The sequence below is a fragment of the Rhineura floridana genome, chromosome 9, assembly GCF_030035675.1.
Source record: "Rhineura floridana isolate rRhiFlo1 chromosome 9, rRhiFlo1.hap2, whole genome shotgun sequence".
Taxonomy (NCBI): domain Eukaryota; kingdom Metazoa; phylum Chordata; class Lepidosauria; order Squamata; family Rhineuridae; genus Rhineura; species Rhineura floridana.
In genome coordinates, this window is record NC_084488.1 from 104,668,312 (window position 1) to 104,696,064 (window position 27,753).

Consider the following 27,753-nt stretch of genomic DNA (forward strand, 5'->3'; position numbering starts at 1 on the left):
TTTCTGCATCAGTGTGCAGATTTTTTAAGTCCTAATGAAAGTCCATCATCACTTTAATGTGCATTTTTCTCTTAATATGCACATTTTGTATGCAACTTTGTCTTAATAGTGTATAAATATTTTTCAAGCACTGTTCCCAAATTGAATGCATTTTTGTATTTTTTTCATGTATACCTTTCCCTAATAAACCCCTTTGTTTTGGAGCACTACATTGCAAAATTCTGAGGAGCAAACTTTGAAGGAACCAGAGATCACTGAATGAAAGAATGTTTAAACTGTGTTTAGAATGCTTTTTAAACTGGTTTTGGTGATGCGTTTGCCACCTTGGGCTCTTTTGGAAGGAAGGATATTATTATTATTATTATTATTATTATTATTATTATTATTATTATTAATAATAATAATAATAATAATAATAATAATAATAATAATAATAATAATAATAATAATAATATGCTTAGAAGAGACACATGCACAAGAGACAGGGCTATGTCCCCGACCTCTCATGCCACACACCTGCACATTGACACAGATATCTGCAAAGAATATGTGTACTGCTGTACGTGAGTAGGTTAGCTGAGATGACTGAGAATCCTGACGATGGTCAACTAGCATGATGTGTGACATTGTGAATGAGGCTAGCCAGTGTAGCCCCTTCCCACGTGGACCTATATAAGGCTACGGTTAGAAATAAGACTGAGTGGTAATAGTGGATTACAATAGGGAGAAGACAGACAACACATTTCAAGAACGGTTGGAGTGAGCTCTTTACCTGTTGTGTAAACCAAGATTTATTTACTTTATTAAGAGTACTTTTAACCTGTTCCTGATCTTATGATTCCAGTGTCAGGATAATTACAATGAAAACACAATAAATGATTTCAGTACAATTAAGAGAGCAAATAAGACTCTACTAATCATTAACATTACAGTCCAAAACAAAAATCCATGGAGTCACGCACACAGTCCTTCATTGCAGTGGCATATGAAAACTAATATCTGGGCAAACAGGTAGGTCTTTCCCTGGTGCCAAAATGGCAACAACATCAGTGCCAGTTGCAGTTCTGGGGAATAATATTCCATTAATGAGGCATATGCGTTACATGCAGAAGGTGCTAGATTCAATCCCCAGCATCTCCAGGCTGGGCTGGGAAAGAATCCTGCCTGAAAACCTGGAAAGCTGCTGCCAGTCAGTGTTGACAATATTGAGATGGATAGACCAATGGTCTGACTCAGTAGTAGGCAGCTTCCTTTGTTCCTTTGTTTCTAAGGCCTTATCCCATGTCACCAGATTATCTATCTCCCCCCAAATAAGAGCATAAGAGTCTATTGGGTCAGGCCAATGGATCATCTAGTCCAAAATCCTGTTCTCACAGGGGCCACCCAGATGCCTCTTTGAAACCTGCAACCAGGACCTGAGTGCAACAGCATTCTCCCTTCCTGCAGTTTCCAGCAACTGGTATTCAGAAGCATACTACCTCCTGCTGTGGAGGCACAGCATACCTATCACAGTTAGTAGCCATCTCCAACATTCAGCTTCAGTGGATAAGTACAAGTTCTAGTGTTATGAAATAAGAAGGACACCAGTACATCTAAGGACACCAGCAGGCTGGTAAAGGAAGAGGTGTTCTTTCAGATATTTGGGTCCCACCAAGATGTAGTTCATATGCAAGGAAACACACACATGTCGTCCTTCATTTTACAAAAGATGTCGCAAACATGTTGAAAACAGTTGTAAAACCATACTTGGGATGGAGGCTAGGTGTGTGGGTGATGCCACAGGCACTAGCCAATAGGCATCAATCACAGTCACCTTTCCCTTGGTTCAAGCTCAACCATGCTGAAAACCTGCAGAACCGTTATGGAATGTATGTTCGTGTCAGGCTGCTCTTGGAATACAAAAGCAGACTTCTCAGTGGAAGGGTGACAAGGGTGACATAGCCCTTTCAGAGAAGCTGACATACCACGGTTAGTCAAGGGATGGGAGGGCTAGTCAAACAGGATAACTTTTGAGGAATTTGGTTTTCTTTCCTCACATTTATTAATAGGTGGAGGAGGAAGAGCCACAGGCCAGTTAGCTCAATATTCCTTTTGGAGGGATGACTAGTTTTGAAGGGATATTGATGAATGATGTGATCCTGGAGGTGTCAAGCGATTGCACTTGCTCTCTGTATGTTCTGTAGACAAAAAGACATGACAAAGACTCTGTATGCATAGTGTTGGTTTTGGGTAATGGTCGTTTATTCAAAACATAAAACTAAAATGCGTTCATGCTTTTTTGAGAGCAACGATGGAACGTTCAAAACTCTTGCGTCACTCTGAAAAATGTTATGTTGCCTTAACCCTTAACCCAGTGGCTCTCAAACTTTCTTGGTTCGTGGCGCACTGTAAAACATAAAAATTTTCTGGCGCACTTTTTGTACAAAATTAAAAATATATTAACATATTTTAAACTATGAATAAAAATAACAAACTACAGAAAACTATTACTTACCCTATACAAATGGGTTTCTTCTCATTTTTAAAATATACTTTCATAATATTTGAGGCACACCTAGCCACCTCTTAGGGCGCACCAGTGTGCCTGGGCACACCGTTTGAGAATCACTGCCTTAACTCATAGAATATCACATCTATAAAAATCCATCCATTACATAATTATACTTAACCAACAAGCTTCAAGAGGAGGATAACTATGAAGATGTGTGTCTGTGTGTACGTATTATTTTTTCTTAAGCAAATTGGGTGTGGTTTTCATTACAGGTGCAGCCTCACTTTGCGTCTCTTGCTCTGTGTATTACTTTGAAAGGTCCATAGGTCAGAGGTCTGCTCTGGGAAAATGAAATGTGTTGGTAACAGGGAAATATATATATATATAAAACAAGAAAGCCTTATCAGGAATCTGAGTATGGAAGAAAACAATGAGCAACTCTGAAGAAGGAGACTTGGCTTGAAGGATTAAATAGTAAGGGCAAGAAGGGCAAAGGAAGTCATATTTAAAGAAAGAGAGAGAGAGAAAGACACAGTCTCTTGTGGGTCATTTGAATTTCATCTGCAGAATAATTTCCACGCCATTTAGCTCTATCCAGAGCAGGAATAAAGAGGACTAAACAGGTTATTAAACTGACAAAGTCATACAAGGAGTGAGGAGGGATTTAGCCATGTGGGCACGACATTTGATAAAATTCAATGATACGCTAGGATGGGTTAGTGACAAATCGGGGATTTTAAGTATTTACCAAACGATACGGTGCACCTGATGGAGGAAATGGCTGGCATATATACATTCAGGGTTCATGGTGTGTTGAAGATTAGTTTTATAAACAGATGATGGGATTAAAAAACAAACACACCATGGACAGGAGTGATACTACTCTCAGCAGTGATTGTGGATATACAGTGCTCCCCCCCTCTTTTTTTGACATTTTAGGCGTCACGGATTATCAGACAATAGTGAATTTGGTTCTGCGGGAAGTGAGGGGGATGAAAGTGTTAATCCCTTAATTGATGCTATTAATTGTCTAATTTACTAGCCGCAGATTAAATATATGGGTTTTTAATCAGATTTTCATCAAAGCTCTCCCCTGTGAATGGTGTACCATGTTGATGACAAGCAAACCTGATAACTCTCTTGAATTAGACAATGCATTAAATATATATATTTTCCCCTCAACGATTAATGTTGTGCTTTTAAAGCAAGAGAAACTACGATCAGGGTTTGCTCTTTTATTAGGCAGAGTGAGGTGACCACCTGCATAGGAGTATAGGAAGCTGCCTTATACTGAGTCGAACCATTGGCCCATCTAGCTCAGTGTTGTTGACACTGACTGGCAGTGGCTCTCCAAGGTTTCAGGCAGGAGTCTCTCCCAGTCCTACCTGGAGATGATGGGGACTGAACCTGGGACCTTCCGCATCTAAGGCAGATACTCTGCCACTGAGCTACAGCCCTTCCCCACCTCAGCCAAGAGATGCTGAGGGGGCGGCAGCAATCCCCTGGCTGTTCCTCTTAATATCCTCTGGCCATCCCCAACACGTGGGATGACAGCAGTGTTTTTTTTGGTAAAAGAAAAAATAAAAATGAGATGCCGGAACTCAATACCTGTGAGTACTGTCACAAAACAAACCAACAAACAAAGCCCTGGATGACACTGAATTAAGATTCAAGTGCCAGTACGGTCAGCTTATGTTCATGCAGTGCAGGGCCGGATTAAGCTGAGGAGGGCCACTAGGCTGATTCTGAGCCACCGGCCATCCCGTCCCATCCCCTCACTTCACCTACTTTTCCACTTTTTTTGCAGCTGCGCGCACTGCGCACACAGGTTTGCCATCAATCAAGATGGCAGCCAAGGTTTCCCTAAGGGGACGAAGCCTCTGCCGCCATCTTGATTGATGGCAGCAATGCGCGCATGTAGCACGCATGCGTGCCATCAACCAAGATGGCGGCAGAGGCTTCAGCCTCTTAGGGAAACCTTGGCCACCATCTTGATTGATGGCAAACCACAAAAAACAGCAGAGAAAAAGGTAAGTGAAGCGGGGGGATGATGGGTGGTTCGGAAGCTCTTGTCCCACGATCCAAGGCTTCTGTCCTGCTTCTGCGGATCGCAGGCCCCCAAGAGCTCCGGGCCCCTGGGCTTCAGCCTACTAAGCCTAATGGATAATCCGGCCCTGATGCAGTGGGAAGAGGGCACCCTCGTGTCCTTCATCTCAGTCAGCAAGATGTCTCGGGCCAGCCCTGACTACCACCATTATGTATCCTCATAGTATCACACTTGCTTTAGCAGTATGAAAAATGTATTAACATGTTAAATGTATGCCACTCCGTTTATTAATAAGCTCAAGGAAATGCATGATTACAGTGCATTTCTACTTTCTGGAATTCTGCTGTTTAAATGGAGACTTTTCATAGTAAAATGTATACCATCCATACATGCCACATGCAAAATGCAGTATGAGCAAAAAAAGGATGAAGGGAGTTTAATATCTGGGACTAAATGGAAGCCAATTAAGTCTGGCTGGCTGTATTTATTTATTTAGTAGGCCTATGTGCACATTGCTTCAACGAAGTACTCTGTGTAACCAAATCCAGCAACTGAAGACTGAAATCGAATGAAACTGGGTTTTAGAATTCTTGGATCTAGAATTCAAACCTCCCAAGTTGCTTCCTAAAATAGTCTGCATTCACAGAAGGGGTCCCAATAGGTTAGGAAAGGCTCCTCATGATGCAATCTCATTCTGCCGGATCAATTATGTGAATATTCCAGCCATAAAGGTGGGGCTTGTCACGTGGCTAGGGTTACCAACCGTACTGTTTTATGAGTACATGTACTCTTTTTGAGATGGTGCAACAGCATACTCTTACTTTTCACTTATCGAAGCCAAATGTACTCTTTCTGAAATGACAAAATGATGGTAACCCTACACGTGGCTCCTTCCCAGCTCTCTGGCATCCTGCCTCCTGCAACTGCCTCTAAAAACAGAAGCAGAGCCATCATGATCTGAGCAGATGGCCATGCTGCGGATGAGCAGAGGCAGAGCTTGTGGAAAAGTTTTTCTTAAAACTACAACTCCTATCAGCCCCAGCCAGCATAGCCACTGGACTTGGCTGATGGGAGTTGTAGTTCAAAAAAGTAACTTTTCCAAGCTCTGAGCAGAGGGAATCTACTGGTAGATGTGTGAGTGATTTGCAGTGGATCGGCATGTGTTGTCAAACCTCTGTTCCTTTACAATAGCAACAACGAAAAGCTTTGCTCTTCCTAAATTGCATGACTGAAATGAAGAAAAGCTGGAGGAAGTCCAGGAGTGGATTTTTGTGTGATAGGACTGTGAGTTTAGTCCCAGGCCTGGAAACAAATTCCTGGGTGAAGCATACATTCAGAGGCATCCAATCCCTTAAAAAGTGTATGTCTGGCTACTGGAGCCAGTGTTGGGAACCTGGTTCCAGTTGATAGACCCTAGAGTTTTAGGTTTGTTTTTTTTTAAAAAAAAGGTCCTGTAAAGTTGCACATGGCCTGTGCCACATTAATGCTGAAAGCTGAAATCAAATTCACTTAACAATGCTGATAAAATTTGTAACTTGTTGTATATTGCTTTTGTACTGATGTGAATAGCTGTGTAAAATGGTGGACATATTGAAAACATTCAGATAATGAGGTAACTGGACATATGGGAGAAGCATTTACAAATATTTCCGCTGAGTCAGTCACAGGTATGATGGGATAGCTGGCAGTTTTCAAAATTTGAAGTTCACAGAAAATATCTAATAAGATAGGCTCGCCACCTATTTTACACAAGGGCTCCTCTGCTTTTAACATCTGGGTGACAGGCAGGATTGCAGGTAGTAAAGCTGCTTCTTTTTTCAGCATGGAGAGGCTGATTTGGGAAAGCCTCTTCATTTTGGAATTTCTGTCTGTCATGCAGCTGTTAAAAGAAAAGGTGGCAACCTCAAATGAGAGTCACCTTTTTGTCTAGAATGGGTTTAGGAGCAAAGAGGAAGAGCCAGATGTGCTTGTGCTTCCTTTGTGGTTGACAGCTTTTCTGAACAACTGTATTTATGTGCGGTACAATATGTAGCCAGTGAATGTAGTTACAGGTGGATATTTGGCTGGGATAGAGCCTGTTGCCAGCCTGAGCCAGACTTCTTGACCATAGTTCAGTTCTAGTAAGGCATCACCAGTCACCACTCTTTCCATGTATTTCTTATCATTTGTGTTTTCAGACCGAAAGCCTAGCTTGTCTATTCCGTCGACTACTAGGTAGCCTGAGAGGAGTGGGCTGTTGGATTCAATGGTGTATTCGAAGACGTAAACTCCAAGATATGGCACACGGAACCTTCCATTTGCTGGGACATAGGAAGACCCATAGTTGACATCCAGATTGTTAAATCGAATAGGGCCTGGAGTATTCATCCCGTAGGTGTGTGAAGCAAAAAAGGCCACCATTGGTGCATACCTGTAAGATCCTTTTGAAAAATCTGCAAAAGGAGAAAAATGTAAAGATAAGTACATTTGCTAGAACCTTTGGGCAAAACTAGATGTTATAGAGGTTATGGGTCTGCTATTGCAAATGTCAGAAAAATATCTAATTCTTTCTGTTTCAATGAAACTCAAAAACAAAGGTTGAGGGGGGCCTCAGAGTTGCACAGAGGATGATTTATTAGCCCAACATGTTTAAAGCCTTGTCACTCCTCCATAGTGCCAGAGAGGGCGCTCGGGAACAATAGCTCACAGAAAGAGGTAAAGGGTTAGAGGTACCCTGCTCCCCTGCTGTGTTCCCAGTTCTTATCACCCCCATGTAAGGCCGGCCTTACCACTAGAGAGAGTGAAGCAGTTGCTCCAGGCAGCGATTGCTGGGGACACTGGAGGGCAGCTCTGTGTGTGCCACACACCCTGCTGCCTTCAGATGCAGTGAGAACATGAGATTCAACTGTCAGTCCGGTCTGTACATAGAATGGAACTGCTATGCCATCTTGGGGGTTTTTCACCTCAGGCAGCAAAATGTCTCAGCCTGACACTGTCTCCACACCTCTGTTTACTTTCAAAATCCCCACTGATGTAATTGCTAATTGGATGGTGTCACATCTAATATGGCTCTCAGGGGTAAAGTAAGTAAAGTCTCTAGGGATTGCCCTCCAGGAGTTATTGGGCTTCCAACTCCCATCAGCAAGGCCAGTGGCCAAGGATGATGGGAGTTGTAGTCCAGCAACATCTGAAGGGTCCCAGGTTCCTCATCCCTACTTTAGCTGCTTTATGCCTGAGGAAGAGCTGTAAGACATTCGACACATTGGGCTAATAAATTACCCTCTTCCTTCCACCCTACCTTTCCTTCTCCACCTGGTTGTGATTGTGATCCTCCCCACCCCCACCAACAGCCAATGGTGTGAAGGGAGAGGGTGAGGAAATCAGCACAATAGCATCATATCACAAAGTGAATGTAACTAGGGGCGAGTGGGAGATCTACACATGGGGCTGTTATTTTCGGCGCTCGCCCCATGTCTGCCATAACATCCAGATCTGCCTTTTGTTGTTTTCTCCTCAAGCGGAATTGCCGATTTAAATGGGATCAGCTCTGTATAGCAGACACAGGGGTGGTTGTAAACTTTTCCCCCAGGCCTCCTGTCAAGTTCTCAAGAAGCTAAAGGAGAAAAGCGGAATGAATTCTTAAGTACTGTATAGAAAGCAATTTTCTCCACAATTAGCGTCAAATGCACCAACAGGAGAAAAAAATGCTTTTTTTTTTTTGGAAGCAGCAAGGAAATTTCAGCTTTGACTGTGCTGCATTATTAAGAAGAAAAGCTTTCATGCCATTCTCTCCCTCCAATGCCTGTGTCACACATTTCTACAAATGTTACACGTTCGCGTGTGCTCTGAGGCACAAAATTTTGTGTGCCAGCTCTCAACAAAGATTAGAGAGATTTGGAAACTGAATAATAATAATAATAATGGGGAAATTAAAATATCCTTTGTTTCATTTGCCTCACCCATAGCATATAAACCAGTGTCTCCACCACTGTAATAATGATTGAGAAACAACAAAATTGTGGCTGAGAGAGGCATAAAACACACATTTTGTGCATTGTGGATGCAAATCTTAGCTGGTTCCTTTTTATGGGAAGCGTCACTGTGACTGCTAACTGAACATTCTCGGCAGAGCAGAGTCTATGTTGGTGCAAGATCTCAAATCCAGATACAAATTCCTTCCTGATTTTTTAAATACATGTTGCAACTAGGGATGGTGTAGAATATTTGCAAAATCAGATTTGCTATCGAATTCTGGGATAATCTGCAAGTTCATCTCACCATCGAACAGGCTCCCACTCTTTGTGTGTGTTCATAGCTGTTTGTGAGACCGTAATGTATTTTTAAAAAATCCACAGTGAGAATTACATAATTATTTATGTAATTATTTTTATAATCTGCTGCTGCTGTAAACATTATATAAATATACATCAGCATAAGGAATAATGGAGAAAATGATGTAAAATAACAAAAAAGAGAGAGCACTGGGAATTGTGATAACTAGCAGAACACAATTTATAGTGAATAGGAACTGGCAACCCATTTCATGAATTGAAAAACCGAATGGAATCACATAGCGAATCCCATCCCTACTTGCAACTTACTTAAGGAGTTTTTTTTACAAATCACATTGTAGAGACACATCCAGGGAGGATCCAGGGAGCAATTAATGCTTTGCTAGAGGAGCGGGAAGTACTATCTGCCTTGAAGGAGGCAGTAGTGTGTCCCCTCCTTAAGAAGACTTCCCTGGATCCAGAAGTGTTAAACAACTATTGCCCAGTGGCAAATATTCCCTTTTTGGGCAAGGTGCTTGAGAAGGTGGTAGCGGTTCAGCTTCAAGCATACTAGGAGGAAACTTATTACTTGGATCCATTCCAGTTTGGCTTCAAGCCTGGCCATGACTTGGAAACTGCCCTGGTTGCCCTGGTTGATGACATTTGTCAGGAGAGAGATAGGGGGAATGCTATTCTGCTCATTTTCCTTGATCTCTCAGCGGCTTTTGATACTGTTGACCACATTGTCCTTCTGAAATGTCTCAAGGAGGTGGGGGTTGGGGGCACTGTGTTTCATTGCTTCCGTTCATACCTCTAGAGCCGCTTCCAAAAAGTAGTTGTGGGAGGCTGCTGTTCAACACTATGGAAATTATCCTGTGGTGTTCCGCAGGGCTTCATCTTGTCCCCCATGCTATTTAACATCTATATGAAGCCACTGGGAACTATCATCAGGAGATTTGGAGTGAGGTGCCATCAATATGCAGATGACACCAAGCTCCACCTCTCTATTCCACCTGAATCCAGAGAGGTAGTTGAGGTGTTGAACAGGTGCTTAGAGGCAGTGATGGACTAGATGTGGATCAATAAATTGAGGCTGAATCCTGAAAAGATAGAGGTGTTATGTGTCCAGAGTTCTCACATCCAGGACACATAACACCTCTGTTATGTGCTGTTCTTTCCTTGTAGGAGCAGATCTGTAGCCTAGGGGTACTCCTTGATCCAACACTGCCACTGGGGGCTCAGGTAGCCTCAGTGGCTAGGAGTGCCTTTTTCCAGCTCTGGCTGATTTGCCAGCTTTGGCTCCTTCTGGACAGAGAAGACTTGGCTACAGTGATCCATGCTCTGGTAACTTCCAGAATGGATTATTGCAATCCACTCTACATGGGGCTGCCCTTGAAGATGACTCAGAAACTTCAGCTGGTCCAAAATGCAGCAGCCAGATTACTGGCTGGGGTTCCCTTCAGAACTTATATAACCCCTGTTTTAAAACAGCTGCATTGGTTGCCAGTTCGTTTCCTGGACCAGTTCAAGGTGATCACATTAGTGTTTAAAACCCTAAACGACTTAGATCCCAAATATCTGAAAGACCACCTCCTCCCCTACAGACCCTCTTGGCTGTTGAGATTAGTAGAGGGGGGACCTTTGGTAGTTCTGCCATCCTCTGAGGTTTGGGAGTAGTGGCCTGGGTGAGGGCCTTCTCTGTGGCAGCCCCTAAGCTGTGGAACTCCCTCCCCACCAAGGTGCATCTGGCAACTTCATTGTACAACCGCCAGTGAACTCAGAAGACGCACCTCTTTACCCTGACCTTCGAAACCTGAGATGTGTATTTTTAGGATCCACCCTATTTTCTGTAATGTTTAGGTTTCTTTTAACTGTTTTTATTTATATGTTTTAAAACTGTTATAACCTGCCCTGGGACCTTTGTGTGAGGGGCAGATTAATAATAATAATAATAATAATAATAATAATAATAATAATAATAATAATAATAATAGGGGTAATGTGCTCAAAGAAGCTCTTTCTCGTTAGCATCCTGGCACCCACATTTTGGTTTCTAGTGCTATGCACAACCCTCCCTATCAGACTCAAGGCCCCAATCTGTGGGACCTGAGAAGGACCAATCCCTCCAAGATGGGATCACCCACTGCACCCAAGATCCATCCCCAGTGTTATTAGGGGTGGGGCTAAGGGTTTTTAAAATTAAAAAATATGGTCATGAGGGGAGAAGAGGAAGATGCTACATCTCCTTTCCCCCCCCTCCAACTGAGAGCAGGGGGGTGCTACCAGCACAGGGTGGACTCATTTTGCCTACTAGCTGGTAAGCAGGAAATTCCATCCTGAGTGTTGCTGGTTCCTGTGGTTCATGAGCAGCTTTTCTGCATCCAGGGAAGCCACCCGTGAGTGAGCAGCGACCGGCACCATACAGGATGAATCCTCTTGCTTGCTTATCCTCTGATAAGCAAGAGGATTCCCTACTGTGGGGTGCTGCTCCTTTGCGAGAAGCTTCCCTGCATGTAAGGAAGGGGATTTGGTGTGCGGGGCTTGGGGAGGCCTGGCAGAAAGGAGGAGAGATTGGGTGGAAAAGTGAGGCACCTACCTTCTCCCATCTGACCTTCTCCTTCCTGCGCACACTTGCCCCCTCTTCCTGCCCTACATCCCACTCCCTGATAGCTCCAGATCACTCTGGGCCACCATACCCAACCCATAGCAATTCAGGGCTATCTCAACCTCACTCGGCCAAGGCCCAAATGCCTCCAAAGGGGACCAATTCGGCTTGGACTTTGGCCAAATACGGAGCACAGCTCTAATGGTTTCTAGCACCATTCATCTGCCTAGAACACATCTACGGAACACGTACCACAAAACTCCAGTGCATTGCCAAAGGTCTTGGAGCATGCTGTAGCTAGGGCACACCACCCAAAGCACAATGCAGCTGCTCATTGCAGGAGAGACTGGTAAAGGTGGAGATTGGTCAAGTTTTCCTTTGGGAAAATCTGTCTGCTTTATTGATCTTCTCATTAAGGAGAACCTCCCAAGGCATCCCAATAATTCCAGGAAACAGTACATCATCCTGGAGACAGATAGCAGCCCCCTTGGGTATACATAAAACATTGTAGGGAATGTTGCAAAACGATAGCCCCTTTCAGAAAGCATGTTTGCATTCAGTGGAGGAAGAAGTGGGATTTTGCCTGGCTCCACCCTTGACCTACATGTGTTCAGACAAAAGTCTGAACAGCAACTCTGCATGCAAGCTTTGTACATATGATCAAGGGTTGTGTCTTTTTCAGGGATCTCTCTGCTGCAAGTGGAGCCAACATGCATTCAACTTGTACATGCATAGGCATGATTCACCCCTTTATCTCAGTGGAGACTGGTGGCTCTGATGTCAGTGAGGCAGTGAATCAATTCCAGATTTTACTCCAAACTTTCAAGGAGCTGTCCAAGGTGCTCCCTAGACAGCTCCTTGACAGTTTGGACTAAAATCTGGAATGGATTCACTGCCCCACTGACATCAGTGTCTGCAAAATTATCTGAACCCACAAAGGGCAGGAGCATGAGCAACAGGCACAATCCCATTTTCCCTCCTCCCTACATTTAGTGAATGTGTGAAAAAGACTTCTACCACACACACAATCCTCAGCCTTGAATGCCTGTTGCATTATTTATTTATTTATTTTACATAAAATGGAAGGCACAGCCCTAGACGCACGCGTAATTTCCCAATAATGCAATTTCACAGCCTTTGTAACAAAAATTGCCAGCTTGCTTTGGTCTATTTACGACAGTGCTGCTTGTCTGACAAGTATCTTGTTCAATCCACCATAGACCTGTCTGTTAATATTTTTTTGTATGGATAGGCCTGCAGAAGAAATCAAATTTTATACTTTGTGATGTGGGACGCATCATAACAGAGGATTGTGGACTCTCATCAGGAACTGAGTGCTTTTTAAAACAAAAGACGGGTTTGCCCCTGGGGAGCCTTTGTGCAGGAATACCAGTGGAGAGAACTTGGGTCTCTTTCTCTTAATCTCTGGTCTACAGAGGTATGCAAAGGCATGGCTTAGGTAGTATGTATACTTGCCTACAGCAGGAGCATTTTCCTCCACCATCTTTGTGCTGCAGTTGGCTCCTCCGAAGGGGTAGCGGCAAGCGCAGACAAAGCCCTTCCTTTCATTGACACAGGTCCCCCCATTCTGGCACGGGGAGCTTCTGCAGCTCAGATAATCACCTGCAATGAATGGGAAAGAATGACATGAATACACAGAAGTAATCATGCACAGAAGCAAGGCGCCTTCAGCAACGCTTTGCAAACACTTTCCAAAATCCAACACTCTCTCACACCTCCCCTCTCTCCAAGCAATGTTTGAATCTCAAGTTAAAGGTGAGATGAGAAGAAAGACAGCCAACATTGTTTATTTGCATATAAACTGCATGTTTTCCAGGAATCTGCATTGTTGTTTCCTCCTAATGTTATTTGCTACAGGGGAATTTAGTCAGATACTGTTTGCTGGCACTGACAGTATCTGTTCTCAACTGGCTAATCATTCCTCGTTTCTGCTAATCTAAGGCGTAAGGGAAGCACTCAGTCTAAGCCTCCATGTCCAAACATCCTGTCAAATAGTATTCTATCCATCATTTATATGCCACTTAGTGCTTTCCAAACCTGTTCCCATTTTACAGATGGGAACCTGCCTTTGAGTCACTTGCCCCAGGCCATGCGATTAGTTCCAGGCAGAGCTAGAATATGAACCCAGGTAGTTTGAAATTAAAGACTGGACACATGGCCCTCCCAGTCATATACTGTGTGAGGTGGGTGCTCCATGTGGACACCTGTACATATAGATGCCTGAATTGCTCCATTTGTCCACTTCAACAAAGGGAGGCCCTGAACACATACAGATGTCTGTGCAGTAGGGATGAGCAAGAAATTCCATTCAGTTCACATTTCAAGCTGAATCTATCAAATCTGCACTTTCTGAAACAATATGAGAACCAAAACACCGTACATTTGTACTTAGTCAAATTTTGCAGTGCTGTTCCCCAACCAACCAATGTTTAGAAAAATGCATATGTTAGGGGAAAGTGTGCATAAAAATGAATACATGAGTGAAAATGAAATACAAAAATACACTAAAAGGTAAAGGTGTCCCCACACTTGTAGTGCGAGTCGTTTCCGACTCAGGGTGACATCTTGTGACGTTTACTAGCAGACCGTATATATGGGGTGGGATTGCCAGTTCCTTCCCCAGACTTTCTTTACCCCCCACCATATGCCAGGTACTCATTTTACCGACCACGGATGGATGGAAGGCTGAGTGGACCTCGACCCCTTTTACCGGAGATTCGACTTCCTCCTTTCGTCGGAATCAAACTCCAGCCGTGAGCAAAGCTTCGGCTGCGTTAGCGCCGCTTACCACTCTGCATCACTACATGATGAGAAATTGCTTGCAAAAATGTATACATTAGTCAAAACTGCCAACAAAAATTTATTAGGAGAAATTTGCCCTGAAATGCTGGAGAATTTTCATAAGGATTTTTTTTTTAAATCACAAATTGCTGCAGAAATGTGGAGAACTGAAGACTGCAAAAATGAGAAACTGAGAGAACAGAAATTGACAGATCTCTCCATCCCTACTGTGTAGAGACCTTGCATTATGTACAGGCAGAGGTAAGTTTGCCTATCCGTCCACCACCTTGCAAATAAGCAAATGCTAAAAGCTCCTACCTATAGACTGAAGAGGTACAATTGTGGTACAGTATTATCACTTGATTCTACTGCATGTATAAAGTGGGCCTAAGAGCCAGAGACAATTCCCCTTCCCCTTGAACTGTCCACCGCAAATCACTGTTCTCTATCATCTAGGGATCAGATAAATTAAATTACGAGAGACTATTCAACAAGCTCAGCTCCTACACAGTAACAAAAGGAGTATGCATGTTCTTGTGAAAAGATTGCCAAGTGGGACAGCCTCAGAGTCTTGAAAGAAAAGCCCGGGGATGTTCAAGAGGTAACTAGGTATGGGGTGATGAAAAGGGGGATTCAGAATAAGTGCTGATTGCTGGCAGATGTGTGGAATTGCTTCTTTTCACAGGCATTTCACTGGTGCTTTGAGCTATCTTTAATTTCTAATCCAGTCATTTCAGATGACACTGCGTTCTGTCACTGCACTTTGACAGTGATGAATTTGAGCTTGCCAGACTGAATGCAAAGCTCTGTGGGCTTTGTACAAAGCGGGCCCCCTCCCCCTTGAGGTTAGACTGATGAGGTTTATGGACTCCAACATGCCAAAAAGTTTCTGTCTGACTTAAGTAATTATTCCCCCCTCAAAAAAAAAAAACCCTCCCAACACAAATTACAAATTATCACAACAATAAGACACAGGATAAAGCAATGTAAGACTGAGTGCAGTTCAGATGTCAAGAAAAGTGGAAATGCTGGCTTACTTAGCTTTATATTTAGATTTTGCCTAGAGGTTGAAAAACACACACACACACCCCAAAAATCTCCAGGTGTTACTGCACATTATGGCCTAATTCTCAAATGAGGTGGTAAGCCTAGGTTTAGATTGCATGGCTTCAGGCAGCAGGTAAGGGTCACATTATTGAAGGTGCATCATACCAGTCTTTGCCGAGCTGGCCCCCTCCAGATATTTGGACTACCACTCCCATCAATGCCAGCCAACTGGCTGAGATTGATGGGAGTGGTAGTCCAAAACATGTGGAGGGGACCAGCTTGGCGAAGGCTGCCTCATCAATACCAACAAAATTGCCCTTTACACAACAGGGAATGGCTAAACTAGAATCCCCTCTAGGGTGACCACCACATGTGCTGCTTTTCAGAGGACAATCCTCTATTCAAAGGGTTGTCCAGTCCAAGTCTGGCTTAAAGAAAAAGAACCAAAAGAAAGACAGGCAGGGGCCTTGAAGCTGCTCATCAACAGTTAACACCTGAACTGCAACGTGAGTAGGCACACAACATACCTAGTCACTGACTTTCCCATTATGGAGATGTGCTGCATATCTATTTAATTGACAGCCATTATTTTTAAATGTGCACCTCTACATATAAGTTAGCATATGCACATTATTTTTATATTTTCACATATAGATGTAAATTAGCACATGGAGATGCTATGCAACTCTTTGCCCTCTTTTTCAATGATGCATTTCCTCTTTTATTGTGATAAGTATTCATTCTAGTCTCCTCCATATGCACTAACACATGGAAGTGGGAGTGAGGCAGCACTAGGATGGCAAGGTGTCCTCCTTCCCACTGGACAGCCCGGTATTTCAAGGGCTGTCCAGAAAGGTGTCCTCCTTCCCACTGGACAGCATGGTATTTCAAAGGCTGTCCAGGAATCTGCTTTCCATATGACCAATACCAGAGAGCTAGGATGAAATGAGGTGCCAAGAGATGATCCATCTTTCTCTCTTTCTTTTCCCCTCACTTACACAAGGCATAGGAAAGATTCACCACTGATGGACCACGAGTTGAAACCTCAATGTGTGCCCCTCAGAATGGAAAGCAAGTTATTTCCATTTCTTTTGTATATTTCAATAGGGCTGCCGCTCTATAGAGCAGCTTTGGTTTGGTTTAAGGGGTGAAGGAGAGAAGGAAAAAGATACAAGAAAAAAGACAGGCCACCTACTGGCCACCTTGTCTCATAATAAAAATCCCCATTCCACCCCACTATCACCTGAAAAGAATCACAGTTTTATTGTTAGGCTAATGATGTGAGGATTGAATTGAATGTGTGTGGGGGGGTAGTTGATAAAGGGAAACTGATTTCATATTGATTTCTTGCTGCTATATATTAAATGTGCACTTATATTTTTAATAAAGCTACTTCTTATTAACCTTGTGTATCCATTGAGTGAGACCAATTTGGTTCTGAATCCAGCACCTTGACCACTGACAACTACCAAAGAAGGGATTGTATTTTGGTTTTACCAGAGGTTTCTGGACAAGGAGTGTTTGTTTGGCTCTTGTCTTTTTGAACCTTGGTTTACCTATTTCTGGGCTCTGAGTCCTCCTAGCTCAGAGCTGAACCAGTGAAGGGGTGGTGGCAGCCTATCTTCTACCTTGCAGGGTTGGTGTTAGTTTGCACAGCCTTGACAAGGAAGAATTGGGTGGATTGGGTTCCAGATCAATTGCCCAAGGTGGGGGAATTGGGTCTGAAGCATGTACCTTGGTAGCCTGCGGGGGCCAAGACCATGACAGATAATACTTGTGTTTATTTGCTCCATTTGAATTCCTCCCTTCCTGTACAGAGCTCAAGGTAGTGTACATATTTCTCCTCCCCTACACATTTATTCTCACAACAACCCTGTGAGGCAGGTTGGGCTGAGAGATACTGAAATTGACCCAAGGTCATCCAGTGAGCTTTGTGGCTATATGGTAATTTTAACCTGGGACTCTCTCTGGTCCTACTCTGTCATGCAGCTATTCCACATTGGTTCTCAATGTCTTTGGTTCAGGCCTAGTTCCCTTGGGGATAGTGCATCTATGTCTGGATTGTACCAGCTGAGACTGCTGATGGGGGGAGGGGTTCCTATGACTGAATGATCCTCAGTGCAAAAAAGAAAAGAAGGAAATAATCCTGCACATAGAAAACTAGCATGTCCGAGAAGAAAGATCTACCTCACCTGACATGTTAGTTTTCAATGTGAAAGATGTGGGTTTTTGGTGAGGGAGTATTCCATCAGAGTGGAGTGAATAAGAGACACAGGCTTACCATCTCAGTAAGAACTATGTGTCAGGCAAGGGCATTTCATGTATGCATAGCCAAAAGTAGGCTTAGACATTTGGGAAGTCTAAAAGAAAAATTGAAATGGTTGTCTGAACATGGAATGATTCAACAGTGGCAATATGGAATAATTATGTCACACTTACTAAATGACTTTTTGCAGGAATATTCCTGAAGAAGACTAATCATGTTCAGTGGCCAAATAATGCTGACCCTCTGTGTGTGTGTGTGTGTGTGTGTGTGTGTGTGTGTGTGTGTGTGTGTGTAGGCAGAAAACTGGGGGAATGGAGTATCTTGGAAAAGGGCATGGCTAGCTGGCATGCTGACAAGGAACACACCACACTGCAACATTTTGTTGCAGGTTCTACTTGTCATATTTTTTCTAAATTGCATCCCGTATCTGTACACAACACTGTGAGCCATGCCATCATAAGTAGGAGTAGGAGTAGTAACAACAACAACATTTACATCCAGCCTTTATTATGTCATGGAACATATGGATCTGCACATGGAGGTTCCCAGGCAGTATACTATCCAGGCACTGACTAGACCCAGGTCTGTTTACCTCCAGCAAGGTGGCTGTATCATGTGCCTTCAGACCATGCCTTGGGTCCATCCATGTGCTATCGTAAATAAAAGATCCACATCGCCTCTTTCTCAATTATGGGCCAACATAATAATGATGGGAAGATACTTCAGTCTGGCCAAACAGGGTATTTTTACCCGTCACCCAAAGGGACCTGAGGACTGAAAGAGCCGGGAGGACATGTACTGTTCTCTGTCCCAGTGGCAAGAGGTAAGTTTTGGGAGGCTACAAAAGGAGTTACTACTTTTGTAGCCATGCCATTTTCTATTAGACATACAGTGTCCATCTCTGGTGCTTTCCCTCTGTGCTAAATTACAAACAACAACAACAAACCCCTTTCATCTGTCTCCTGCCCTATTGCACTGAATATGCAACGTTGAAGCATGAAGAGTCAAACTGAATTAGGGTAATGATCAATCTCTTGTAATTAAAATGCAGAGTGCAAAACACGTGCACAAAGGCACTTTGGCACTGAACAACAAAGCAACAATGGACGCCTCAGTGTTTAGGATACCATGAGACAGAGTTTGTATCTAAAGCTAACACTGTTGAGGGCCACTGTAGTGCTGTGGATTGTGTCAGAGTAGCTTCTGGGAGATCAGGGTTTAAATCCCCACAAGAAAACCATGTGTGCCACCTTGAGCTCTTTGGAGGAAAGGTGGGATATAAATGTAATCATAAAGGAATATTCTGTGGCCTCCACTTCCTGCAATAGGGTTGCCAGGTCTCCAGAGGCTCAGACCATGACTGAAAGGGTAGAGAACAAAAGCTTAGGGGTCCAGCTGGGGGACAGGGAGAGAGTCTGGAGAGAATTAGATTTTGGGGGAAAACTCAAGTCTCCCCTTCATACTGACCTCCAGTGTAGAATTGCTATTTTCTTTCCATGTGTTTTCAAACTTGATTTATTGCCACATTGGGGTCCATTTCTCAATAACTCTCTCCCAAAGACATGCAGAGAGAAAGAGACTAACACTGGAAGAACATCTGGGATGCTTTAGAGCAGCCTTTCCCAACCAGTGTGCCTCCAAATGTTGTTGGACCACAATTCCCATCTTTCCTGGCCATTGGCAATGCTGGCTGAGGCTGATGGGAGTTGTGGTCCAACAACATCTGGAGGCACACTGGTTGGGAAAGGCTGCTTTAGAGAGTGAAGGTGGGCAGTTAGGGTAGCCATTGGGCATCGCCAAAAAAGAAGAAATGCATCACCATAAAAGAGGACACCAATTTGCATAAAAAGTGGCTTTATGTGTCTGTGCAAACGTTGGATATCGACACTACAGTTTAAATAAAAATACAATACGTTTCACCATAGCAGGGAAGACTATGACCAGGTGACCTGAGTCGGCCTGCCCAGGTGTCAACTGTTGATGGGCAACATCAAGACCCCTCCTGCTCTCCTTATAGGTATTTAATTGTTGAACTGGACTTGGACCAGACAACCCTTCAACTAGAGAACTGCCCTCTCTGATGCAGGACAGATGGTCACTCAACATCTAACACAGCCTTTCCCAATCAGTGTACCTCCAGATGTTGTTGGACCACAACTCCCATCAGCCTCAGCCAGCATTGCCAATGGTCAGGAAAGATGGGAGTTGTGGTCCAACAACATCTGGAGGCACACTGGTTGGGAAAGGCTGATCTAACACCTTCCCTAGGGAATCTTGAAAAAGAGGCCCAAATGCTGAAAATACAGATCAAACCCCTAATAACTGGAAGGTCCAGAGCAGCTTTGCCATATTGGCTCCCTCATGCAAGGAGAGAATGTGGGAACCTTGTGGCAGTATTTTTGTACATTTATGAGAATCTAGGAGACCTCCATACAGGTACAAAGTCCTTTAAATTATTGTGTGCAAATCTATAAACATTTCCCACAGTGGCACCAACCTTCTATAACCCACATGCAAACCGAGAAGCACCAGCTGTGACATGTTTTAAATTCTCATTAAAAATTTGATTGCTCAGACATTTCCTGACTGGTAATGTTTAGATTGCACTGCTCAGTATTTTGCTTAGTATTTCGAGTCTGGATCTTTTACGGACACTATGTATTTTCGTGTTGTTATATCATACTCTAGCCTTGTGATTATATGATTTTTACTTTGTAAGCCACCTAGAGAATGGGTTACAAAATAAATAAGTAAGAATTCAGGCTTGCTCAGTGCACAGGGATGTAAGGCAGTGATTTCTATCCTGTTCTGGATTTGTCACATTCGAGTGCTGTTTCTGTTTGCTGCCGTTTGGCTTCTGCTAAAGCCTATGTTATTCATCTCGCTATCCGCTATGGCTGAAATGTAAGTAATTTATTTCACGATTAGCTATATAATTAATTTCAATGCATTTCAATGGAAGGACAATGTGAAAAACAATGCCGAAAAGACATAATTACTTATGTAACTTTTGAGGACTGAAAACATGATAGCGAATACCACTTGAATTCACTTGCATTACTTCCACTCCTGACTTCAAATTGCAGGAATTTCTGTTCCTGTTTCCATTTCTTATGAAATTCTCCTTCCCTAGCAGCACAGCGCACTGTTTACAATGCCAACCAGGATTTTTTCATTGGGAGCACTTCCTAGCATGTAGTAGAAATAGAAGTGGGAGAATGTAGGAATGGCTCTAGAGAGGGGTAATGCTGTCTCTCTTAAAGCTGTTGTTGACCCGTCCAGGGTTGGTTTCCTGTGTCCCCTCACCCAGTGGCAGCTGGTGGTTCCATGTCGAATCTGCTCTGGGTTTTAGTCCAAACTTTTAGGAGCTGTCCAAGGTGCTGAAACCTATCCCCCCCCCCAAGTAGGCAGGGCAGCTCCTTGAAAGTTTGCACTGAAACCCAAAATGGATTCCACTGCCCCACTGGCATGGAGCTACCAGCCTCCACTGCCCTCGCTTCTCTGCCCCCACCATACCATCTGTACAGCAACATCATGTATAGCAATCACAGCAGAGTATGGAGGAGATGGCCTCCTCCCTTCTTCTAGGTAAAGCTTGGGCTTGTTGTTTGAGATGGTTCTTTTCATTCCCTGCTGCTGAAATTTTTAATGGTGCATTATGTATTCTTTTTATGGTTCAGAATTTTGTGCCTTAATGTTTTTATTATTACTGTAAGCTGCTCAGGGAACTTGGTTAATGGGTGGCACATAAATACTGTTAATTAATGAATATGTAAATTTCAGACTGTTCTCCGCTGGTAGGGTGGCTGGGGAATTAGAGTGGAAAGGGCTGTGGGGATGGGGTTTGGTGTGACAGCAGAGGCTAGGTGTGATAGACAGCAGATTATCTGCTGATAGAGGTAAGAAAGTACTCAGGAACCTGACAGCTGTGCTCCTCCAGGGCATTTTCTTCAGGTGAAGTCCTGCTCCACAAAGCGAGGTGCAGGAGCAAGCTAAGGTTGGAGTTTTTTTTCTCCTTCCCTCTCCCTGAGAGTTCTGAGTAAGACCCCGTCTACACCTGAGACAATACTGAGCCAGATGACACTGGTTAGGCCTCATCTTGAGCACTGCGTCCAGTTCTGGACACCACACTTGAAAATCTGTTTTCAAAAGTAGCCGCGGAAATTCGCTACATTAAAATCTGATCCTTAACTATTGAGAATAAGCGAATGAATGGAACATTTCAATTTCAAATCCGAACCAGGTGGAATTCTAGCACATCTTTAATTGAAACACAGCAAAGTTTCTCATGGAAAGATGCAAGCCAGCCTGCTAAAGGGCCAAAGCAGTTCATCCACACAGCTGCTGACTTCTGCTGTTTGGGTGCTGCACAGAAGGTGCTTGCAGGGTTTTAAGGCAGAATGAGTAAGCAGCCAGATATGAAATAAAGTGGAAACATTATCGAAGCCTGAATCCACTTTAAACTTCTTGCGTGCTTGATTATCAGATGAACTGCGAGCACTTGACTCTAGGCATGCCTTGAGCGTGTGCACCGAGGTGGAAGGAATGGCAATAAAGAAAAAGATGACGGGGACATAAAAGAATGAAAATGCCTCCGCTGTTCACCAATTTACCTTATTGTGCGCAAAACAATGTCATTTTGTCAAAAGCATCTCTTTTGAAAGACCACTTAAAATTTCATCTCAGATTGTTGGCTCTGTCTAAAAGCTAGTGCTAGTTTGGACTGGATTGACCAGGATTCCAAGTTTTTGGGGTCCTCGTGCACAGCATACTCAATCCTTTCCTACTAAATTAATGTCCTGAATTCTAATCCCACCCTTACTCTCCTTAACAATTTGACTGGATTCCCCACAGCCCAATGGAACTGCACTGTCTTCAGGCACAGTGGATTAACTGTACACTGTTCCTTTAAGCACAACCCACCTCCAGACTCCCTGCTCCCTCTGTTCCCTTGGTGAAATCCTGCTGCAGGCTTATATTAAGAGTCCAGCCAGAGAGCTGTATAAAGCCCTGTGAATACCAGTTAAGTTACCAACACCTGTGTGGAGCCTGATTTCTGTAGTGACCATCCCATGGGCAACACAGGAGCAGTGCCTGCTACCAATTGGTGCAGTGGAACAGTCCCACAGAGTTGCCCTCCTGACATCAATGTCGCTGCCGCATCTTGAGATGGTGTGGAGGCAGGGCAGAGACGAGGATGGAGCTGCACAGATGCACCGGCAGAGCTACTCCACTACTCCTGCCAGCCCACCAACATCTGACCACATCTTTGCACCACTCTAGTAAATGTCAGTGATGTAGTAAATGCCAGCCCCGCAATGCCAGCCACGCCTACATTCCTGTAACTAGATTTGCTGCAGATTTCAACCTGGCACTTTGACCATGCAATGCATGTGCTGTATGTGCATTACCTATGGCCCAGTTCCACGAGCTTAAACCTTATCTTGACATAAGTTAAACCTGGACTCGGGGGGGGGGGATCCAACGTTTTCATGACCTCTTTGGTTTACAGTGAGACAAAAGCGATGAAAAATGCTCCCTCTCAGATGCTTTGGTGGGGGCTTTCTAGTTTATAGAAAAGGGGAGTAAAAGGCGACGTGGTAGAAGTATATAAAACTATGCATGGTATGGAGGATGTGCATAGAGACAACTTTTTCTCCCTCGTTCATAACACTGGAACTCAGGGGCATCCAATGAAACTAAATGTTGGAAGATTCGGGACAGACAAAAGAAAGCTTTTCTTCACACAGAGCATAGTTAAAATGATGGAATTCACTTCCATAGGTGGTAATGATGGCCACCAACTTGGATGGCTTTAAAAGAGGATTAGACAAATACATGGAGGATGAGACTATGGATGGCTACTAGCCATGATGGATATGCTCTGTCTCCATGGTCATGCTTCTGAATATCAGTTGCTGGAAAGCTCAGGAGAGAAGACAGCTCTTGCACTCAGGCCCTGCTTGTGGGCTTCTCATAGACATCTGGTTGACCACTGTGAGAACAGGATGCTGAACTCGATGGGCCATTGGCCTGAACCAGCAGGTTCTTCATATGTTCTTACGCTGGGTGTTCAGTGCAAATCACAGCACTGGCTTCCAAGGCTTGGACTACAGCTAGACTTAAATTACAAAACACCCTCTGCTCATGTGCAGAATCTCATTTTTCCATTACAAGCTGCAGTAAAACTTTTGAAGAAAATTACATTTGATTTTTATCACATCCAAGACAGGAAATGGGGAAGGCCATGGCTTAATGGCAGAGCACATGCTGTGCATGCAAAAGTAGGGATGTAGTTGTCCAGGGTCTCAGGGGGTCTTAGTCCCCTTACCTTTTTGGTGGCAGGGTCCCAGCAGGGTCCCTATGACTCCAGAATCCTACAAGCCAATCAGAATGAAAGGGGAGTGTGTTAGCCACTGAGAAGAGGCTTCCTTGTCCTTTCTTGCTGATTGGAGCTGATCAGAGTGAAAGGAGGTGATCCAGCCACTGAGAAGACTCTATTCAGTAGCTAACACTCGCCCCTTTCATGCTGATTGGTTCCTAGAGATGTCTGTTGTTGTGGGAGAAAGCATTAGAAAGGATCTCATTCTCAATCCAGGAGCAAAAATGTGTGTGTGTGGCTGTGGCTATCAGGAAGGGACCCTGCACTTCTGAATTTGCCACTATGCTACTGTGCAAAAGGTCCCAGGTTCAGTCCCTGATATCTCAACGTGGGTTTGGTAAGGTCTCCTTTGACCCTGGACAGCCACTGCAATCAGCATCGCCGATACTGGGCTATGTAGATCAGTGGGCTGGCTTCCCTAAGGCAGCTTCCTATGTTCCTATGCAAATTTGTAAGGGCAATTGCAAGTTTTGGCAACATCACCTGTAACAATATTAAAAAGCCTTACCTGCTTCTAAAGTGGTGTCTGTGTTTCTCTGACTTCGTCCAGCTTGGTTTACAGTTGTATTCACTGGCATCTTTTTTATTGGTGGTGGCTTTTTAGAAGCTGGAGGAGTTGCCTTCAGACGTTTGGTAATATTGTCTACTGCATCAGCTAGGGACTTGTCTACATACCAGGTTAGATTGGATAGGATCATTCCTGCTTTGACCTCCAGCATGGATTCTGTGAGCTCTTGCAAGCCTTTCTGAAACAGCAAGCTGTCCGGATGAGCAGCTTTCACCAACTTGGGAATGCTGGCATTCATTCCTTGAAGGCTTCCAGAAACATCTTCACACAAGCTCCGTGCTTCATAGGCAGTCTTATTTAACAGAGGGATGGTCAGAGAGAAGCGTATGGATTTGGCTTCTAGTGCCCTGATTCTGGAACTCAAGGCCTGCACTTGAAGTGAGACCACTTTATCTTTTTCTGTGGAAGCAGCTTTGATGTTTCTTACCGAGACACAGTTATTTGCCAAAAACTTAATTATTTTTGTCTCCACCGCCTGCAGGCGAACCTCAAGATCTTCATGTCCCTGGGTGGGATGAGAGAGCTTTTCATCCACATAACCAACATCGTGTTGATGTTCTTGCAAGTTTAATGTTGTGTTTAGATTACGTTGAAATTTACTGAGATGATGAATATCATGTTCACCAGATGAAGGAGAAGAAGAATTAGTTGTTTTTGAAGTAAATCCATGTTTCTCGTTCTCACTGACTAGCATCTGAAGGGATTCATTCATCTGTTGGAACTGAGGCATTAATGTCAATATGCTTTCCATCTTCTCAGCACTGCTACAGCAGGCTTTTGTCTCATTTTTCATGGCACTCAGTGTTTCTTTGAGCACATAGTTATCTTGGACAGAATCAATGGCGCTGTTGATAACCATCATGGTCTTATTCAAGCCATCTTCCATTAAAAAGAAACATTCATTAATACGCGTCTCTGAGATTTCATTGTGAGCCTGAGCTTCATTTTTAAGTTCCTTCTGGCTTTTGAAAAGTTCTTCAGTGGTGGAACGTAGCCCTGCCACAACACTGGTTAAATTTTCCAGCTTTCTGCTTATAGCTTCTGTTTCAATCTGTTGCTCATACTCTGATGTACGACTGAAAGGAACCCCTTGCTCAATCAAGGGCTGGAGAATCTCCATATCATAACAGAGGTCATCAATTTGCTCATTCATTTTATCCATCTTTTCATCCAAGGGAAACACAAGGTTCTCCATGGTTTTATTTACAGACTTCATGTTCTCTTTCAGGCCTTTCAGTTGTGTTTGGAAGTCGCTCCTGCATTTGGACAACATGCTATTGCATTCTCCATGTAAGTTGTCTCTCTGGATCTCTAATGCTATAGTAAGATTACTGATCTTGCTGTCTTGGACTCTGAGGTCATCATAAAGCTGCAGAACCATCAGACTCTGTGTTTTCACTTTCTCATGTAAACCAGTCACATAATCTGTAAGGTTATCACTCAATGAGTTACCTGCTGTTGGGATATTTTGGTCTGAGATCTGTTCAGCTGATAATAGCTGTTCATGTACCTGTTTCATTTGAGTCAGAGTCTTGTTCAGAGATTCATAGTATATGTTGCTCTTTGAACTCTGATGCTCCAAGGCAACTTCTATAGATCTCTGATGTTCCTGCAGGTCTTTGATTGGTTTCTCACATGTAAAGCTTATATTCTCTTCAATGTGGAGGATCTGGGTCCTTATGTCTAGGATTTCTACCCTTGTAGGCTTATTTCCTACCTCCATGGCCAATTTGTGGTGAGAAGCATTCAAGCTTTTGACCAATTCTTTGGTGCTCTCAAGATCTTCAGACAGACCAGACACAATTTTGAAAATCTGGGCCACAGTCTCTGGCATGTCACCCTGGAAGATTTTTAACTGTTCTCTTACAATCTCTTTGACTAGCTCAGTAATGCTTTTGGACTTGAGACCTGGAGGGGAAAAAAGACACAATGCCTTCATAAATAAAGAGCAAGCTAAAAAGAGAGAGGAAACAAAAACTCAGTATTTAAACAAACAATTGCAATCACATTCTCTTCACCTCATGCACTGTGGATTATTTCCTCTGCTAAATCTCAAGAGCGGTCTGTGTTTGAATAGTGCTTTTGCTAGTTACTCTCATCCTTTTAATCAGTTTTGCTATCCTGAGGGAGAAGCCATAATTTGCTGTTCCCTGCAATTATAGACAACTATGACAAGGTGAAACCATGGCTTCTAGCTTAGTAGACCAAAGATTTAAAGGACCTATCACTCAAGCAGATACACCATTAGCTTACTAGGAAAATGATGCACTGTCAGAAGACTGCAAAGGTTCTGAAAACATTTTAATTGTCAGCTACCTAATTAGCACTAAAAGCACTTCCTGCAATTTGTTGTTTGAAAGTGAAAGAAAGCAAAACTGGCCTGCTCTGCCTCCTCAAGTGCACGAGCTTTTAGGGTGGGAGCCTGCAATGAATCCTATAATGCCTTAAAGACTGATACATTTATTGCAGCCCAAGATTTCATAGGTTGGAGTCTACTTATTGGATGGATCTGATGAACAAGTTCCAGTCTACAAAACCTTTTCACCCAATACGTTTCTTCAGGTGCCACATGGCTGTTTGCTGCCCAGGCTACGACAGGAATCCTTTTGGAATTGTCTAAAAATGGAGCACCCTAAAGAGTTAAGTGATGCTAGTACAGGGATGTGGAACCTAGGACCCTCCAGACATTGCTGGACTCCAACTTCCATCAGCCCCAGCCATCACAGACAATGGTCAGGATAAGAATATAAGAAGAGCCTGCTGGATCAGGCCAGTGGCCCATCTAGTCCAGCATCCTGTTCTCACAGTGCCCAACCACATGCCCATGGGAAGCCTGCAAGAAGGACCTGAGCGAAAGAGGACTCTCCCCTCCTGCAGTTTCCAGCAACTGGTATTTGGAAACACACCGCCTTCAACTATGGAGGCAGAGGAAAGCCATCATGGCTTCTAGACACTGATAGCTTTATCCTCCATGAATTTGTCTAATCCTCTTTTAAAGCCATCCAGTTATGGGAGATGCTGTGCAATGACATCTCAAAGGCCACAGATTCCTCACCCTTGTGCTAGCAGAAAGCTCGGAGGTGGGAACATAGAAAACTGCTTTATACTGAGTCAGACCGTTGGTCCATCTAGCTCAGCATTATCAACACTGACTAGCAGTGGCTCTCCAGGGTTTCAGGAAGTGAGTCTCTCTCAACCCTACCTGGAGATGGCAGGAATTGAACCTGGGATCTACTGCAAGTAATGCAGATGCTCCACCTCTGAGCTACAGCCCCTCCCAAGGATGAATGATTTG

General features: G+C 43.7%; 1 protein-coding gene across 3 annotated transcripts in view; it reads right to left on the minus strand.

Annotated features, from left to right (window-relative positions):
- Window positions 1–938: 938 nt before the first annotated feature.
- MMRN1 (multimerin 1) overlaps window positions 939–27,753 on the minus strand; it is a 90,138-nt gene continuing 63,323 nt past the window's right edge. For all 3 annotated transcript variants that reach the window (XM_061583026.1, XM_061583025.1, XM_061583027.1), the window contains exons 6-8: window positions 24,399–26,366; window positions 12,870–13,016; window positions 939–6,970 (exon numbers count right to left, since the gene is read on the minus strand). In XM_061583026.1, the coding sequence (XP_061439010.1) occupies window positions 6,549–6,970; window positions 12,870–13,016; window positions 24,399–26,366 (2,537 nt within the window). In that variant the 3' untranslated portion in view covers window positions 939–6,548. The remainder of the gene's footprint in view (window positions 6,971–12,869; window positions 13,017–24,398; window positions 26,367–27,753) is intronic.